This window comes from Pseudophryne corroboree, chromosome 12, assembly GCF_028390025.1.
Source record: "Pseudophryne corroboree isolate aPseCor3 chromosome 12, aPseCor3.hap2, whole genome shotgun sequence".
Classification (NCBI taxonomy): domain Eukaryota; kingdom Metazoa; phylum Chordata; class Amphibia; order Anura; family Myobatrachidae; genus Pseudophryne; species Pseudophryne corroboree.
Window position 1 is genome coordinate 7,901,489 of NC_086455.1, and position 19,110 is coordinate 7,920,598.

Consider the following 19,110-nt stretch of genomic DNA (forward strand, 5'->3'; position numbering starts at 1 on the left):
CCATGGTGCGATCCAAAGCTTCTGTAGCAATGTAAGTGGAATAGGTTAGCAATGAATAAAGACATTGGGTGTCATTTCGAGTTGATCGCTAGCTGCTTTCGTTCGCAGCGGTCAGGCAAAAAAACGGCAGTTCTGCACATGCGGGGCAATGCGCATGCGTAGTTTCACACAAGGTCTGGCGATGCTTTTCAGTCAGACTGCTGGCCGCAGAGTGATTGACAGGAAGTGGGTGTTTCTGGGTGTCAACTGACTGTTTTCAGGGAGTGTGCGGAAAAACGAAGACGTGCCAGATAAAAACTCTGAAGCTGCACAGTTTTTTTGTAGCAGCGCTGCGATCCTTTCGTTCGTACTTCTGCTAAGCTAAGATACACTCCCAGAGGGCGGCAGCTTAGCATTTGCACGGCTGCTAAAAGCAGCTAGCGAGCGAACAACTCGGAATGAGGGCCATTATGCTATGGTTGAGCTGCTGTCTAACAATGCAGAGAGCACCACCTACAGGACTAGACAACGTACTGCACCACATAACCTATTAAGTCAAGTTTGTATCCAACTTCTGGAAAGGTTTTCAGCTACATAAATACTGGGCATGCCCTCAAATGTAATACTTTACAAAAGTGAGAAAGGGCAGAAATAACAGTCACACAGGATGCCAAATTACAGTTTTATTTTCGGGAGTTGAGAGTGCAACAGCATAAAACACACTTCCCCCTCCCCCGACTCTTGCCCCAATCCTCACAGAAATAAATACAGTACAGGCCATCGTATACAGGGAACAGGCTGAAGGCCTAACCCCCACTGGGACATCTCCTGAAGTGCTGGATAATTTCCCAGAGGGATCTGCAAGCCATGTGGTGTGATGCTCCTCCCATCATGTTCACTCCTGGGGGGCCTCAGGTGCTGCGGGTCTCCCCTGATCGTCACCCTTCCTCTTGTGGCCTGACACTATGTCATCAATACGGAGCAGCAAGATGGCGGTCTGTACGCAGGAGAGACAAGAAGAGGTTGTAACACAAGGGACAGACTTTCCATACAGCTGCAACGGCCCCCTCCACTCACCCCCAATCCAGCAGAGACCAGGGGCCCCCTCCACCCACCCCCAAGCCAGCAAAGGGGGCCTCCTCCACCCACCAGAGACCGGGGGCCTCCTCCACCCACCCCAAAGCCAGCAGAGACCAGGGGCCTCCTCCACCCACCCCAAAGCCAGCAGAGACCGGGGGCCTCCTCCACCTACCCCCAAGCCAGCAGAGACCGGGGGCCTCCTCCACACACCCCGAAGCCAGCAGAGACAGGGGGCCTCCTCCACCTACCCCGAAACCAGCAGAGACCGGGGGCCTACTCCACCGACCCCGAAGCCAGCAGAGACCGGGGGCCTCCTCTACCCACCCCGAAGCCAGCAGAGACCGGGGGCCTCCTCCACCCCAGCAAACAGAGAACATACAGAGAATAGAAAGACACTTCTGCACTAGTATTTCCTATCATTCACTCATGTACATACATTTGATAATACAAGTTACATTAGGGGTGCACACCCGGATACCAACCAAAGAACAGAGGAAGCGGTGTCTACAGGTGGCGCACAGTATGTAATACGTAACCTTTATGGTGTGGCTATAAAATCACTGTATAATTATACACAGACAAATAGTAAAACAAGAAGTACACAAAGTAATGTCCTGAAGATGTGTGAGTACATAATGTGATTTACAAACAGAATTCCTGTTGTGTTTTGTGGTGACAGTAATGAGTTTCCAGGTGTGTGTCTGGTTATTACACTGTCACACATATTATTGTACTGACATCTCCCCATTCCTCTGCACAATTCTGGGCTGGATAATTCATTTCTCCTGAATCTCCCTCAGGGCCAATTACAGACAAGGTTGTACATTTATTATAACAGTACATATGAATATTTGATCTATAATAACTAAAGTCCTAGTAACAAGTGCAGAGTGTAATCCATCTATAGTCTTCATACCCATCTTTATGGAACGTATTTACCTATGAACACTAAACGGAGAGAATGTGAATTGTGATGCAAGTACATAAATATATTTCCATACATGGACTGTGTATATCCCATCACCACACAGGTGTAAGACATGTGACACATGGAAACTCGTTGTGGTAACATAGGAATAACACAACAGGAATTTAGTTTTTATTCACATTTCTTCCTGACATTGGTGTACTTACAATTTAAACAAGGAGCAACAGCCCCCCGGAGAGCAACTGCCTCCCACACTACCCTGGCCAGCTACCAGAGAGCAACAGCCTCCCCTTGCTATCAGAGAGCAACAGCCCCCCCCCCCCCCCCCACCTCCAGAGAGCATCTGCCTCCCGCACTACCCTAGCCAGCTACCAGAGGGCAACAGCCTCCCCCAGCTACCAGAGAGCAACAGCCCCCCCACCTCCAGAGAGCAACTGCCTCCCGCACTACCCTAGCCAGCTACCAGAGGGCAACAGCCTCCCCCTGCTACCAGAGAGCAACAGCCCCCCCCCCACCCCCAGAGAGCAACTGCCTCCCGCACTACCCTGGCAAGCTACCAGAGGGCAACAGCCTCCCCCTGCTACCAGAGAGCAACAGCCCCCCCACCCCCAGAGAGCAACTGCCTCCCGCACTACCCTGGCCAGCTACCAGAGAGCAACAGCCTCCCCCTGCTACCAGAGAGCAACAGCTGCCCCCCACCCTACCAGAGAGCAACAGCCGCCCCCCACCACCACACCCAGCTACCAGAGGGCAACAGCCTCCCCCTGCTACCAGAGGGCAACAGCCTCCCCCACCACCCTTACCAGCTACCAGACAGCAACAAACTACACCCCCCCCCACTACCAGAGAGCAACAGCCTCATCCAACCCCCCCACCTGAGAGCAACAGCCGCCCCCATTCTACCAGAGAGCAACAGCCGCCCCCCACCACCACACCCAGCTACCAGACAGCATCCCTCACCCCCCACCCCGAGAGCAACAACTTCCCCCATCCCCACGCCCAGCCAACAGAAAGCCACAGCTCCCACCCCACCCCAGAAAGCAACAGCACCCCCCCCCACCCCACAAAGCAACAGCACTCCCCCCCCACCCCCCAGAGATTAACAGCCTCCCCCAGAGAGAACCCGCCCCCCCTTACCTCTACAGCCGTTTTATAGGTTTGCAGCTTCACAGCTAGAGGCTCCCAAATCCCCAGATCCTTCATATCAGCCAGCACTCCGGCCTCCCCATCCACGCCCCAGGTCTGGCAGCCGTCCTGAGTGTGTTTCGCCTGGAACGAGAAGAAGCCGGTTTACAGAACATTCCTCTCCCCCGCTCAGCAGCACTCGCCAGCAAGCGGCGGACAGTGACTTACTCTCAGGGAGGTTAACACCCGGATTGTGCTGGCTCCGCAGTTCTGGATCAGCGTCCTTGGAATGGCCTCCAGAGCGTGGGCCACTGCGCGGTACGGCCACTGCTCCACGCCGGTCATGACCTTTGACTTCTCAGTGAGGACGTGAGCTACTGCCATCTCGGCTGCCCCTCCACCTGGCACCAGATATGGGTCGACCATCACGTTGCGGCAGACTTGCATGGCGTCCTGTAGGTTGCGCTCCACCTCCTGCAGAGAACATATATCTATTACATGAGCGGAGATGTCCTGGCACCACGCAGGAGAAATAGCGGGCAATTCCTATTAAACCATTTTTACAGAAAACAGGCTGTGTGTTCACATAGAGCGACTGCACTAGGATAGAGCGGTGACCAGCGCCGTAACCATGGGTTCTATCCCAACCAGGGAATAATAGACATTATACGATCGTTTATACGGCGCAGGAAGCACTCACTGCTAGGATCTCTTTGCTGGCCCCGCGCAGAACAATGGTGCAGGCTTTGGGGTCCTTGCACTCGGTGATATAGGTAAAATACTCATCGCCGATCTTCTTGATGTCGAACAGTCCTGCGCCAGTGCCCACATCCTCCTCCCGGAGCTCGTCTGTGCGACTGGCGATGCGAGCGCCACAGGCCCTGGGAGAGAAGGGGATAATCATCAGTACTCCTCACTCCAGCAGATCAGGGCCTCTCGCGGTCCAGCCTCGGACGCTACCTGGCTATTCTGTTGTTGTCAGTCTTGCGGACTCTGCGGATGGCGGTGATGTTGGCCTTAACCAGGTAATGCTGAGCGAGATCTGAAAGAGAAGAACTGAGATCAGTGAGGGACAGAACTCTGCCCCAGGCCCTCCACACGCATCATACACCACAGGACCAGGTTATCGGTACACAGGTTACCGATGGGATATGTTCAATTATATAGCGGATCCAAGCCTCACCGGAGATTCCCTTCTCTGTGATCAACAGATCCGGCTTCAGTCGGATGATGTCCTCACAGATCTGCTGGATATATTCCTCTTCCATCTGAAGGATACGAGTAAAGTCCTCCTCGCGGGTTATCTCAATCTCTGTCTGTGGAAACATGGATGGGGGTGTGGATGTTACACCATGGGCAAGTGTCAGCTTCTACGTATAGGTCACCTACGGGTCATACTGGTTTTCCGTTCCGGAAGAGACAATTTACTTTATCCACCCGCCAACCCATTACTGATGCAATGCTGTCACCAGGAACAGGTAGCATTGCATTCCGGCATATAGTCTTGCCATAAGCAGTATCTAACTCATACCAGGTCTCGCTATGTCAGCTGGTCATGTCAGCTGCATCTCTGGAAAGAGGTGGAAAGAGGGGTGGGGGTGGCTGAACTGGACATATTTGCCAAGCTCTACATTAAGGTCTAGGAGTCAACGTGGGGTCCAATATGGGGGCAGCACATATGGCGTAGGGGTTAGCATTACTGCCCTCACAGCCATGGGGTGAACCCCGACCAAGGTACTATCCCATTTCCAGTCCTCAGGGACTACTAACAGTGCATGTTTTCCAGGTCTCCTTCCTGGAATACAGGATTCCTCACTATTGACTGACATATTTACATTATTTCACTTGGAACTCAGAGGAGAACGGGAAAACATGTGCCGCTGTACCCCGAGAACACAAGTTGTGAATAATTTGTGTAGAGTTTATATGTTCTCCCATGCTTGTTCTGGCCCCCTCCGAGTACTCCGATCACCTCCCACAATTCAAAAGCATAGTAATGGTTCCATTTGCCTGTGTATGTAGCCATGAGGTCGGGAATGCAGACAAGTTGTCTTGTTAAGGTGGTGAAGGAACAGGAATACCTGGCTCTCTCCTTTCTTGTACTCCAGGGAGCAGTCCAGCAGGATGATACGCGGGTTCTTGATGTTTCGCCTCATCTTGGGGTGGGTGACGTCTTTGTTCACCATGACACCACGCAACACACAAGAGTCTTCTATTATACCGCCGGGAATCTGGTGACAGATGGAAAGAGTCAGGGACTGGGGAAACTGCAGATAGGGACGGGCAGTGCTGGCCTATGTACATCATAAAACGCATTATATTACAGCTCTCCGCCCTCCTGGGAAGTCTCACCTTCTCCACCTTAGCGTATCTCTTGATGTCAAACTCCTTCCTGCCATTTTCTTCAAAGGCTACTGTCTTCACGGCATCCAGAGCGATGTTACAGGCCAGGTCCGCCCAGAGCTTAATGGCCTTGGTGTTGACGGCGCTGTTAATTATCTTCAGCATTGCCTCCCGATCGTTCGTGTCTACAGGAGTGCTGCACACATAAGGAAACATGGGAGCGTTACCTAACGGACTGTGCAATGGAGAGAACACAACACCGTGCTGCACACATAAGGAAACATGGGAGCGTTATCTAACGGACTGTGCAATGGAGAGAACACAACACCGTGCTGCACACATAAGGAAACATGGGAGCGTTACCTAACGGACTGTGCAATGGAGAGAACACAACACCGTGCTGCACTGGAATGGGGGCCACTGGACTCAACTCTGTCCATAGCCCTATAACCGAGGTCTATGGAAGCTGTGCGGGTTGCTTAGTTACAGGGAAAACAAGGGGGGTCGGACCGCCTATCTGCTGTATATTGGGGGGCTAGTCTTTAAGTGATTATTCTGCTGTGCTCACCAGCAAAGCAGAGCATGTAATGTATATGTATTATACTACAAGAGGAACGCGCAGAGTACATATTTAGGCACGCAGGTCAGTCCTGTAAGAAGGTATATGACCGAAGATTTGCATATTCAAATTCTAGCACCACTGAAATTTCCTTTCCTCTTCCATTAGCTCTGGAGTCATCTGTGCGTCTTGTGCAAGTAAACTGCTCCATAACCGCTCGGGACATGAGACACCGGCTGGTGGGTTACCAATCGCTACGCACACATAATAATCCATGTGAATGAGCCCTATGTGTAGCTTATACACAGGGCATGTGATAGGGAAAATACTGACAAGCACAAAAAATTGTGCGTTATGTAAAAGGTTTTTATGTTTTGCAATACCAGTATCAATGTCTAAAGCTGCTTTTGGTACATTTGTATAGGGGATCTGGGAACCGGGAGTTCCAGGTGATAATCCAATTTTCATAAACACAAAAACCAGTAGAATCTTCGTTCAAAACAAACCTAAGAAAACTATAAAATAAAAAATAAGAATTTACTCACCAGTAATTCTATTTCTCGTAGTCCGTAGTGGATGCTGGGGACTCCGTAAGGACCATGGGGGATAGACGGCTCCGCAGGAGACTGGGCACACTAAAAGAAAGATTTGGTACTACCTGGTGTGCACTGGCTCCTCCCTCTATGCCCCTCCTCCAGACCTCGGTTAGGATACTGTGCCCGGAAGAGCTGACACAATAAGGAAGGATTTTTGAATCCCGGGTAAGACTCATACCAGCCACACCAATCACACCGTATATTTAACCCAGTTAACAGTATGAAATACAACTGAGCCTCTCAACAGATGGCTCAACAATAACCCTTTAGTTAGGCAATAACTATATACAAGTATTGCAGACAATCCGCACTTGGGATGGGCGCCCAGCATCCACTACGGACTACGAGAAATAGAATTACCGGTGAGTAAATTCTTATTTTCTCTGACGTCCTAGTGGATGCTGGGGACTCCGTAAGGACCATGGGGATTATACCAAAGCTCCCAAACGGGCGGGAGAGTGCGGATGACTCTGTAGCACCGAATGAGAGAACTCAAGGTCCTCCTCAGCCAGGGTATCAAATTTGTAGAATTTAGCAAACGTGTTTGCCCCTGACCAAGTAGCAGCTCGGCAAAGTTGTAAAGCCGAGACCCCTCGGGCAGCCGCCCAAGACGAGCCCACTTTCCTCGTTGAATGGGCTTTTACTGATTTAGGATGCGGCAATCCAGCCGCAGAATGCGCCAGCTGAATTGTGCTACAAATCCAGCGAGCAATAGTCTGCTTAGAAGCAGGAGCACCTATTTTGTTGGGTGCATACAGGATAAAAAGCGAGTCAGTTTTCCTGACTCCAGCCGTCCTGGAAACATAAATTTTCAAGGCCCTGACTACGTCCAGTAACTTGGAATCCTCCAAGTCCTTAGTAGCCGCAGGCACCACAATAGGTTGGTTCAAGTGAAAAGCTTATACCACCTTAGGGAGAAATTGGGGACGAGTCCTCAATTCTGCCCTATCCATATGGAAAATCAAATAAGGGCTTTTACATGACAAAGCCGCCAATTCTGACACACGCCTGGCCGAAGCCAAGGCCAATAACATGACCACTTTCCACGTGAGATTTGAGATCCACGGTTTTAAGTGGTTCAAACCAATGTGATTTTAGGAAACTCAACACCACATTGAGATCCCAAGGTGCCACAGGAGGCACAAAAGGGGGCTGAATATGAAGCACTCCCTTTACAAAAGTCTGAACTTCAGGTAGTGAAGCCAGTTCTTTCTGGAAGAAAATCGACAGAGCCGAAATCTGGACCTTAATGGAACCCAATTTTAGGCCCATAGTCACTCCTGACTGTAGGAAGTGCAGAAAAAACGACCCAGCTGAAATTCCTCTGTAGGGGCCTTCCTGGCCTCACACCACGCAACATATTTTCGCCAAATGCGGTGATAATGGTTTGCGGTTACTTCTTTCCTGGCTTTTATCAGCGTAGGAATGACTCCCTCCGGAATGCCCTTTTCCTTTAGGATCCGGAATTCAACCGCCATGCCGTCAAACGCAGCCGCGGTAAGTCTTGGAACAGACAGGGCCCCTGCTGTAGCAGATCCTGTCTGAGCGGTAGAGGCCATGGGTCCTCTGATAACATTTCTTGAAGTTCCGGGTACCAAGCTCTTCTTGGCCAATCCGGAACCACGAGTATCGTTCTTACTCCTCGCCTTCTTATTATTCTCAGTACCTTTGGTATGAGAGGCAGAGGAGGGAATACATAAACCGACTGGTACACCCACGGTGTCACTAGAGCGTCCACAGCTATTGCCTGAGGGTCCTTTGACCTGGCGCAATATCTAGTTTTTTGTTTAGGCGGGACGCCATCATGTCCACCTGTGGCCTTTCCCAACGGTTTACCAACAGTTGGAAGACTTCTGGATGAAGTCCCCACTCTCCCGGGTGTCGGTCGTGTCTGCTGAGGAAGTCTGCTTCCCAGTTGTCCACTCCCGGAATGAACACTGCTGACAGTGCTAAGACGTGATTTTCCGCCCCTCGGAGAATCCTTGTGGCTTCTGCCATCGCCATCCTGCTTCTTGTGCCGCCCTGTCGGTTTACATGGGCGACTGCCGTGATGTTGTCTGATTGGATCAGTACCGGCTGGTTTTGAAGCAGAGGCCTTGCCAGACTTAGGGCATTGTAAATGGCCCTCAGTTCCAGAATATTTATGTGTAGGGACGACTCCTGACTTGACCAAAGTCCTTGGAAATTTCTTCCCTGTGTGACTGCCCCCCAGCCTCGAAGGCTGGCATCCGTGGTTACCAGGACCCAGTCCTGTATGCCGAATCTGCGGCCCTCTTGAAGATGAGCACTCTGCAGCCACCACAGTAGAGATAACCCTGTCTCCAAGGACCAGGGTATCAGCCGATGCATCTGAAGATGCGATCCCGACCACTTGTCCAAGAGGTCCCACTAAAAGGTTCTTGTATGGAACCTGCCGAATGGAATTTTGCTTCGTAAGAAGCTACCATTTTTCCCAGGACTCGTGTGCAGTGATGCACCGATACCCGTTTTGGTTTCAGGAGGTCTCTGACTAGAGATGACAGCTCCTTGGCTTTCTCCTGCGGGAGAAACACTTTTTTCTGTTCTGTGTCCAGAACCATCCCCAGGAACAGTAGGCGTGTGGTAGGAACCAGCTGTGACTTTGGAATATAGAATCCATCCGTGCTGTTGTAGCACTTCCCGAGATAGTGCTACTCCGACCAACAACTGCTCCTTGGACCTCGCCTTTATAAGGAGATCGTCCAAGTACGGGATAATTAAAACTCCCTTTTTTCGAAGGAGTATCATCATTTCTGCCATTACCTTGGTAAAGACCCTCGGTGCCGTGGACAGCCCAAACGGCAGTGTTTGGAATTGGTAATGGAAATCCTGTACCACAAATCTGAGGTACTCCTGGTGAGGATGGTAAATGGGGACATGTAGGTAAGCATCCTTGATGTCCAGGGATACCATGTAATCCCCCTCCTCCAGGCTTGCAATAACCGCCCTGAGCGATTCCATCTTGAACTTGAATTTTTTTATATATGTGTTCAAGGATTTCAAATTTAAAACGGGTCTCACCGAACCGTCCGGTTTCGGTACCACAAACAGTGTGGAATAGTAACCACGTCCTTGTTGAAGTAGGGGCACCTTGACTATCACCTGCTGGGAATACAGCTTGTGAATTGCCTCTAGCACAGCCTCCCTGCCTGAGGGAGTTGTCGGCAAGGCAGATTTGAGGAAACGGCGGGGGGGAGACGCCTCGAATTCCAGCTTGTACCCCTGAGATACTACTTGAAGGATCCAGGGATCCACCTGTGAGCGAGCCCACTGATCGCTGAAATTTTTGAGGCGGCCCCCCGCCGTACCTGGCTACGCCTGTGGAGCCCCCGCGTCATGCAGTGGACTCAGAGGAAGCGGGGGAAGAATTTTGATTCTGGGAACTGGCTGACTGGTGCAGCTTTTTCCCTCTTCCCTCGTCTCTGTGCAGAAAGGAAGCGCCTTTGACCCGCTTGCTTTTCTGAAGCCGAAAGGACTGTACCTGATAATACAGTGCTTTTCTTAGGCTGTGAGGAAACCAGAGGTAAAAAATTTTCTTCCCAGCTGTTGCTGTGGATACGAGGTCCCAGAGACCATCCCCAAACAATTCCTCACCCTTATAAGGCTCATTGTGCCTTTTAAAGTCAGCATCACCTGTCCAGTGTCGGGTCTCTAATACCCTCCTGACAGAATGGACATTGCATTAATTCTGGATGCCAGCCGGCAAAATATCCCTCTGTGCATCCCTCATATATAAGACGACGTCTTATGTTCGCAAAATAGTATCCCTGTTTGACAGGGTTACAGACCACGCTGCAGCAGCACTATCTGCAGGTCTCAGTCTAGTACCTGAGTGTGTAAATACAGACTTCAGGATAGCCTCCTGCTATTTATCAGCAGGTACCTTCAAAGTGGCCGTATCCTAAGACGGCAGTGCCACATTTTTTGACAAACGTGTGAGCGCCTTATCCACCCTAGGGGATATCTCCCAGCGTAACTTATCCTCTGGCGGGAAAGGGTACGCCATCAGTAACTTTTTAGAAATTACCAGTTTCTTATCGGGGGAACCCACGCTTTTTCACACTTCATTCACTCATTTGATGGGGGAACAAAACACTGCCTGCTTTTTCTCCCCACACAAAACCCTTTTTTTTAGTGGTACTTGGGTTAATGTCAGAAATGTGTAACACATTTTGTATTGCCGGGATCATGTAACGGATGTTCCTAGTGGATTGTGTATATGTCTCAACCTCGTCGACACTGGAGTCAGACTCCGTGTCGACATCTGTGTCTGCCATCTGAGGGAGCGGGCGTTTTTGAGCCCCTGATGGCCTTTGAGACGCCTGGGCAGGCGCGGGCTGAGAAGCCGGCTGTCCCATAGCTGTTACGTCATCCAGCCTTTTATGTAAGGAGTTGACACTGTCGGTTAATACCTTCCACCTATCCATCCACTCTGGTGTCGGCCCACAGGGGGCGACCTCCCATTTATCGGCATCTGCTCCGCCTCCACATAAGCCTCCTCATCAAACATGTCGACACAGCCGTACCGACATACCGCACACACACAGGGAATGCTCTGACTGAGGACAGGACCCCACACAGCCCTTTGGGGAGACAGAGAGAGAGTATGCCAGCACACACCAGAGCGCTATATAATGTAGGGATAAACACCATCACTGAGTGAATTTTCCCCAATAGCTGCTTGTATAAACAATATTGCGCCTAAATTTAGTGCCCCCCCTCTCTTTTTAACCCTTTGAGCCTGAAAACTACAGGGGAGAGCCTGGGGAGCTGTCTTCCAGCTACACTGTGAAGAGAAAATGGCGCCAGTGTGCCGAGGGAGATAGCTCCGCCCCTTTTTCGCGGACTTTTCTCCCGCTTTTTTATGGATTCTGGCAGGGGTAATTATCACATATATAGCCTCTGGGGCTATATATTGTGATTATTTTGCCAGCCAAGGTGTTTTTATTGCTGCTCAGGGCGCCCCCCCCCCCCCCAGCGCCCTGCACCCTCAGTGACCGGAGCGTGAAGTGTGTATGAGGAGCAATGGCGCACAGCTGCAGTGCTGTGCGTTACCTTGGTGAAGACTGAAGTCTTCTGCCGCCGATTTTCCGGACCATCTTCATGCTTCTGGCTCTGTAAGGGGGACGGCGGCGCGGCTCCGGGAACGAACACCAAGGACGGGTCCTGCGGTCGATCCCTCTGGAGCTAATGGTGTCCAGTAGCCTAAGAAGCCCAAGCTAGCTGCAAGCAGGTAGGTTCGCTTCTTCTCCCCTTAGTCCCTCGTTGCAGTGAGCCTGTTGCCAGCAGGTCTCACTGTAAAATAAAAAACCCAACATATACTTTCTTTCTAGGAGCTCAGGAGAGCCCCTAGTGTGCATCCAGCTCGGCCGGGCACAGAAATCTAACTGAGGTCTGGAGGAGGGGCATAGAGGGAGGAGCCAGTGCACACCAGGTAGTACCAAATCTTTCTTTTAGTGTGCCCAGTCTCCTGCGGAGCCGTCTATCCCCCATGGTCCTTACGGAGTCCCCAGCATCCACTAGGACGTCAGAGAAATATATTATCACCTGTAACACCGAAGGGTTTCCGACCACATACACAACATAAAAAGGGGGCTAAACCATTCCTTGAACACAATTGCTCCTTTAAAAAAACGTCGGCATTCCAGCGGCTTCCCGCACGACCACTGAACTTTGACTTCATTACATTACATTCATTGCCACTGTGGACCACCCTCTCCTTCTGCAAATCCTTCACTCTCTTGGTCTGCATGATAACGGCCTTCTCCTGGCTGTCCTCCTACCTCCGATCGTTCCTTCTCTGTCTCCTCTCATGATGCTACCCCCCACTTCCACTAACTGTTGGTGTCCCCCAAGGTTCTGTTCTTGGTCCTCTCCTTTTCTCTCTCTATACGTCCTCTTTAGGTGAACTCGTTAATTCTTTTAACTTCCAGTATCACCTCTATGCTGATGACACTCAAATCTACCTCTCCTCCCCTGACCTCTCCCCCGCTCTCCTCACTCGTACCTCCAACTGTCTCTCTGCTGTCTCTTCCTGGATGTCCCAGCGCTTTATTAGACTCAACATGTCTAAGACTGAGCTGATCATCTTCCCTCCCTCCCGCACAACCTCACCTCCCACAATCTCATTATCCATTGATGGCACGACTATCTCCTCTAGCCCCCAGGTACGCTGTCTTGGCGTAATCCTCGACTCCTCCCTCTCCTTCAAACCACACATTCAGCACCTCTCACAAACCTGTCATTTCCATCTCAAAAACATTTCCAGGATCAGACCTTTTCTCACCCAGAATGCCACCAAGACCATTATCCACTCACTGATTATTTCCAGACTGGGCTACTGTAATCTCCTCCTAACTGGCCTCCCTGACAATCACCTCTCTCCACTCCAATCTATCCTCAATGCTGCTGCCCGGCTCATCTTCCTCACCAAACGCACTACGTCCACCTCCCCTCTCCTATAAGCCCTTCACTGGCTCCCCTTCCCTTTCAGAATCCAATTTAAACTTCGCACACTCACTTACAAAGCCCTCACCCACTCCTCTCCCATCTACATCTCTGACCTTATCTCCCTTTACTCTCCCATCCGTCCTCTTCACTCTGCTAATGCATGCCTACCGATTACTTACCCCCACTCCTACCTCCAAGATTTCTCACGTGCTGCTCCCTCTCTCTGGAACTCTCTACCTCTCCCCCTCCCTACAGAACTTCAAACGGGCTCTTAAAACCCACTTCTTTACCAAACCCAGCCAAATCTCATCCTAACCCCCTGTCCCATGCTCGGTCTATCCCATCTGTGTCACCCCTACATATCTGCCCCTCCCCTTTAGAATGTAAGCTCTCACGAGCAGGGCCCTCTTCCCTCATGTAATTATCCTTTTCTTACTTTAATAATCCTCAACTGCCCAGATCCTACAGTTTTTTGGCCACCTTCAAACTTATCTCTATGTCGTTTACTGGTGTAGTTATGTTTAGTTACCCTGTACTTGTCTTATATTGTCTTCAACTGTAAGTCACTCTTTTCCTGTTTTGATAATGTGGATATGTACTCTAATTGGGCGCTACGGAACCCTTGTGGCGCCATATTAATAAAGGATAATAAATAAATACTGGCCTATATATATTTCCATTTCTATATCTGTACAAAACAAAAAAAATCATCACACTTTTCTTATTGCAATACCAATATTAGATTGTTATACCTATTGTTATAGGAACATGACTGCCGCATTATTTAATTCATTTAAAAAAAAAATAAGAATTTACTTACCGATAATTCTATTTCTCATAGTCCGTAGTGGATGCTGGGACTCCGTCAGGACCATGGGGAATAGCGGGCTCCGCAGGAGACAGGGCACATCTAAAAAAGCTTTTAGGTCACATGGTGCGTACTGGCTCCTCCCCCTATGACCCTCCTCCAAGCCTCAGTTAGGTACTGTGCCCGGACGAGCGTACACAATAAGGAAGGATCTTGAATCCCGGGTAAGACTCATACCAGCCACACCAATCACACCGTACAACTTGTGATCTGAACCCAGTTAACAGTATGATAACACAAACGAAGTAGCCTCTGAACAGATGGCTCACAACAACAGTAATAACCCGATTTTTTTAACAATAACTATGTACAAGCATTGCAGACAATCCGCACTTGGGATGGGCGCCCAGCATCCACTACGGACTATGAGAAATAGAATTATCGGTAAGTAAATTCTTATTTTCTCTAACGTCCTAGTGGATGCTGGGACTCCGTCAGGACCATGGGGATTATACCAAAGCTCCCAAACGGGCGGGAGAGTGCGGATGACTCTGCAGCACCGAATGAGAGAACTCCAGGTCCTCTTTAGCCAGAGTATCAAATTTGTAAAATTTTACAAACGTGTTCTCCCCTGACCACGTAGCTGCTCGGCAAAGTTGTAATGCCGAGACTCCTCGGGCAGCCGCCCAGGATGAGCCCACTTTCCTTGTGGAATGGGCCTTTACAGATTTAGGCTGTGGCAGGCCTGCCACAGAATGTGCAAGTTGGATTGTACTACATATCCAACGTGCAATCGTCTGTTTAGACGCAGGAGCACCCAACTTGTTGGGTGCATACAATGTAAACAACGAGTCAGATTTTCTGACTCCAGCTGTCCTTGAAATATATATTTTTAATGCTCTGACAACGTCCAGTAACTTGGAGTCCTCCAAGTCGCTAGTAGCCGCAGGCACCACAATAGGCTGGTTCAAGTGAAATGCCGAAACCACCTTAGGGAGAAATTGAGGACGTGTCCTCAATTCTGCCCTGTCCGAATGGAATATCAGATATGGGCTTTTGTATGACAAAGCTGCCAACTCCGAAACTCTCCTGGCTGAAGCCAGGGCCAACAGCATGGTTACCTTCCATGTAAGGTATTTTAAATCTACCGATTTTAAAGGCTCAAACCAATGAGATTTGAGAAAATTTAGAACCACGTTCAAATCCCACGGTGCCACTGGAGGCACTATTGGGGGTTGTATATGTAGTACACCTTTGACAAAAGTTTGTACTTCAGGCACTGACGCCAATTCCTTCTGGAAGAAAATTGATAAGGCCGAAATTTGAACTTTAATGGACCCCAATTTGAGGCCCATAGACAATCCTGCTTGCAGGAAATGTAAGAATCGACCCAATTGAAATTCTTCCGTTAGAGCCTTCTTGGCCTCACACCACGCAACATATTTTCTCCAAATGCGGTGATAATGTTGTGCGGTCACTTCTTTCCTGGCTTTAATTAAAGTAGGAATAACTTCCTCAGGAATGCCCTTCTCTTTTAGAATCCGGCGTTCAACCGCCATGCCGTCAAACGCAGCCGCGGTAAGTCTTGGAACATACAAGGTCCCTGCTGAAGCAGATCCCTTCTTAGAGGTAGAGGCCACGGATCCTCCGTGAGCATCTCTTGAAGTTCCGGATACCAAGTTCTTCTTGGCCAGTCCGGAGCTACCAGTATTGTTCTTACTCCTCTTTTCCGTATAATTCTCAGTACCTTTGGTATGAGAGGCAGAGGAGGGAACACATACACTGACTGGCACACCCACGGTGTTACCAGAGCGTCCACAGCTATTGCCTGAGGGTCTCTTGACCTGGCGCAATACCTGTCCAATTTTTTGTGGAGGCGAGACGCCATCATGTCCACCTTTGGTTTTTCCCAACGGTTCACAATCATGTGGAAAACTTCTGGATGAAGTCCCCACTCTCCCGGGTGAAGGTCGTGTCTGCTGAGGAAATCTGCTTCCCAGTTGTCCACTCCCGGGATGAACACTGCTGACAGTGCTACGACATGATTCTCCGCCCAGCGCAGAATCCTTGCAGCTTCTGCCATTGCACTCCTGCTTCTCGTGCCGCCTTGTCGGTTTACGTGGGCGACTGCCGTGATGTTGTCGGGCTGGATCAACACCGGCTGACCCTGAAGCAGCGATTTTGCCAGGCTTAGAGCATTGTAGATCGCTCTTAGCTCCAGTATATTTATGTGAAGAGACGTCTCCAGGTTTGACCACACGCCCTGGAAGTTTCTTCCCTTTGTGACTGCTCCCCAACCTCGTAGGCTGGCATCCGTAGTCACCAGGACCCAGTCCTGTATGCCGAATCTGCGGCCCACTAACAGATGGGCAGTCTGCAACCACCACAGGAGAGACAACCTTGTTCTCGGTGACAGTGTTATCCGCTGATGCATGTGCAGATGCGATCCGGACCATTTGTCCAGCAGATCCCACTGAAATGTTCGTGCATGGAATCTGCCGAATGGAATCGCTTCGTACGAAGCCACCATCTTTCCCAGGACTCTTGTGCATTGATGTACTGACACAGTTCCTGGTTTTAGGAGGTTCTTGACAAGTTCGGATAACTCCCTTGCTTTCTCTTCCGGGAGAAATACCTTTTTCTGAACCGTGTCCAGAATCATGCCCAGGAACAGCAGATGTGTTGTCGGGGTCAATTGAGATTTTGGAAGATTTAGAATCCACCCGTGTTGCTGAAGCACTACTTGTGTTAGCGCTACACCGACTTCCAGCTGTTCTCTGGACTTTGCCCTTATCAGGAGATCGTCCAAGTAAGGGATAATTAATACGCCTTTTCTTCGTAGAAGAACCATCATTTCGGTCATTACCTTGGTAAAGACCAGAGGGGCCGTGGACAACCCAAACGGCAGCGTTTGAAACTGATAATGACAGTCTTGTATCACGAACCTGAGATACCCTTGGTGTGAGGGGTAAATCGGGACATGTAGATAAGCATCTTTTATGTCCAAGGACACCATGAAGTCTCCTTCTTCCAGATTCGCTATCACTGCTCTGAGTGACTCCATCTTGAACTTGAATTTCTTTATGTACAGGTTCAAGGATTTCAGATTTAGAATAGGCCTTACCGAACCGTCCGGTTTCGGTACCACAAATAGTGTGGAATAATACCCCTTTCCCTGTTGTAGGAGGGGTACCTTGACTATCACCTGCTGAGAATACAGCTTGTGAATGGCTTCCAAAACCGACGTCCTTTCTGAGGGAGACGTTGGTAAAGCAGACTTTAGGAACCGGCGAGGGGGAGACCTTTCGAACTCCAGCATGTAACCCTGAGATACTATCTGCAGGACCCACGGGTCCACTTGTGAGTGAACCCATTGATTGCTGAAAATCTTGAGTCGACCCCCCACCGTTCCTGAGTCCGCTTGTAAAGCCCCAGCGTCATGCTGATGGCTTTGTAGAAGCCGGGGCGGGCTTCTGTTCCTGGGCAGGGGCTGCTTGCTGCCCTTTCTTACCCTTTCCTCTGCCTCGCGGCAGATAAGACTGTCCTTTTGGTCGCTTTTTATAGGAGCGAAAGGACTGCGGCTGAAAAGACGGTGTCTTTTTCTGTTGGGAGGGGGTCTGAGGTAAAAAAGTGGATTTGCCGGCAGTTGCCGTGGCCACCAGGTCCGAAAGACCGACCCCAAACAATTCCTCTCCTTTATATGGCAATACTTCCATATGCCTCTTGGAATCCGCATCACCTGACCACTGTCGCGTCCATAAACTTCTTCTGGCAGATATGGACATCGCACTTACTCTTGATGCTAGAGTACAAACATCCCTCTGAGCATCTCGCATATAAAGGAAAGCATCCTTTAATTGCTCTAGAGTCAATAAAATACTGTCCCTATCCAGGGTATCAATATTTTCAGTCAGAGAATCCAACCACACTACCCCAGCACTGCACATCCAGGCTGAGGCTATTGCCGGTCGCAGTATAACACCAGTATGTGTGTATATACTCTTCAGTGTAGTTTCCAGCCTCCTATCTGCTGGATCCTTGAGGGCGGCCGTATCAGGAGACGGCAACGCCACTTGCTTTGATAAACGTGTGAGCGCCTTATCCACCCTAGGGGGTGTTTCCCAGCGCGCCCTAACCTCTGGTGGGAAAGGGTATAATGCCAATAACTTCTTGGAAATTAGCAGTTTTCTATCGGGGTTAACCCACGCTTCATCACACACGTCATTCAATTCCTCTGATTCTGGAAAAAATACAGGTAGTTTTTTCACCCCCCACATAATACCCCTTTTTGAGGTACCAGCAGTATCAGAGATCTGCAAAGCCTCCTTCATTGCCGTGATCATATAACGTGTGGCCCTATTGGAAAATACGTTTGTTTCTTCACCGTCGACACTAGATTCATCTGTGTCGGTACCCGTGTCGACTGACTGAGGTAAAGGACGTTTTACAGCCCCTGACGGTGTCTGAGACGCCTGAACCGGTACTAACTGGTTTGCCGGGCGTCTTATTTCGTCAACTGACTTTTGTAATGTGCTGACATTATCACGTAATTCCATAACTAAAGCCATCCATTCCGGTGTCGACTCCCTAGGGGGTGACATTACCATCATCGGCAATTGCTCTGCCTCCACACCAACATCGTCCTCATACATGTCGACACACACGTACCGACACACAGCAGCCACACAGGGAATGCTCTAATCGAAGACAGGACCCCCTAGCCCTTTGGGGAGACAGAGGGAGAGTTTGCCAGCACACACCAAAAGCGCTATAAATGTATATAAACAACCCTTGAAGGTGTTGTTTACTATATATGCGCTCTTAATATATAAATATCGCCAATTTATGCCCCCCTTCTCTTTGTTACCCTGTTTCTGCAGTGCAGGGGAGAGACCTGGGAGCCTTCCTCACCAGCGGAGCGGAGCAGGAAAATGGCGCTGAGTGCTGAGGAGAATAAGCTCCGCCCCTTTTTCGGCGGGCTTTTCCCCGGTTTTTAAGAAACTGGCCTGGGTTAAAATACATACATATAGCCTTAATGGCTATATGTGATGTATTTATTTTGCCACTAAAGGTAATTATATTGCTGCCCAGGGCGCCCCCAGCAGCGCCCTGCACCCTCCGTGACTGAGTCAGTGAGCCGTGTGACAACAATGGCGCACAGCTGCCGTGCTGTGCGCTACCTTCAAGAAGACTGAGGAGTCTTCTGCCGCCTGCTTTCCGGACC

General features: G+C 50.0%; 1 protein-coding gene across 2 annotated transcripts in view; it reads right to left on the minus strand.

The window, feature by feature from the left end:
• Window positions 1-647: 647 nt before the first annotated feature.
• The window catches only part of CCT3 (chaperonin containing TCP1 subunit 3), a 35,629-nt gene continuing 17,166 nt past the window's right edge, over window positions 648-19,110 (minus strand). For both annotated transcript variants that reach the window (XM_063946863.1, XM_063946862.1), the window contains exons 7-14: window positions 5,465-5,651; window positions 5,194-5,343; window positions 4,296-4,428; window positions 4,073-4,154; window positions 3,813-3,993; window positions 3,341-3,586; window positions 3,125-3,256; window positions 648-976 (exon numbers count right to left, since the gene is read on the minus strand). In XM_063946863.1, coding sequence (XP_063802933.1) covers window positions 875-976; window positions 3,125-3,256; window positions 3,341-3,586; window positions 3,813-3,993; window positions 4,073-4,154; window positions 4,296-4,428; window positions 5,194-5,343; window positions 5,465-5,651 — 1,213 coding nt within the window. In that variant the 3' untranslated portion in view covers window positions 648-874. The remainder of the gene's footprint in view (window positions 977-3,124; window positions 3,257-3,340; window positions 3,587-3,812; window positions 3,994-4,072; window positions 4,155-4,295; window positions 4,429-5,193; window positions 5,344-5,464; window positions 5,652-19,110) is intronic.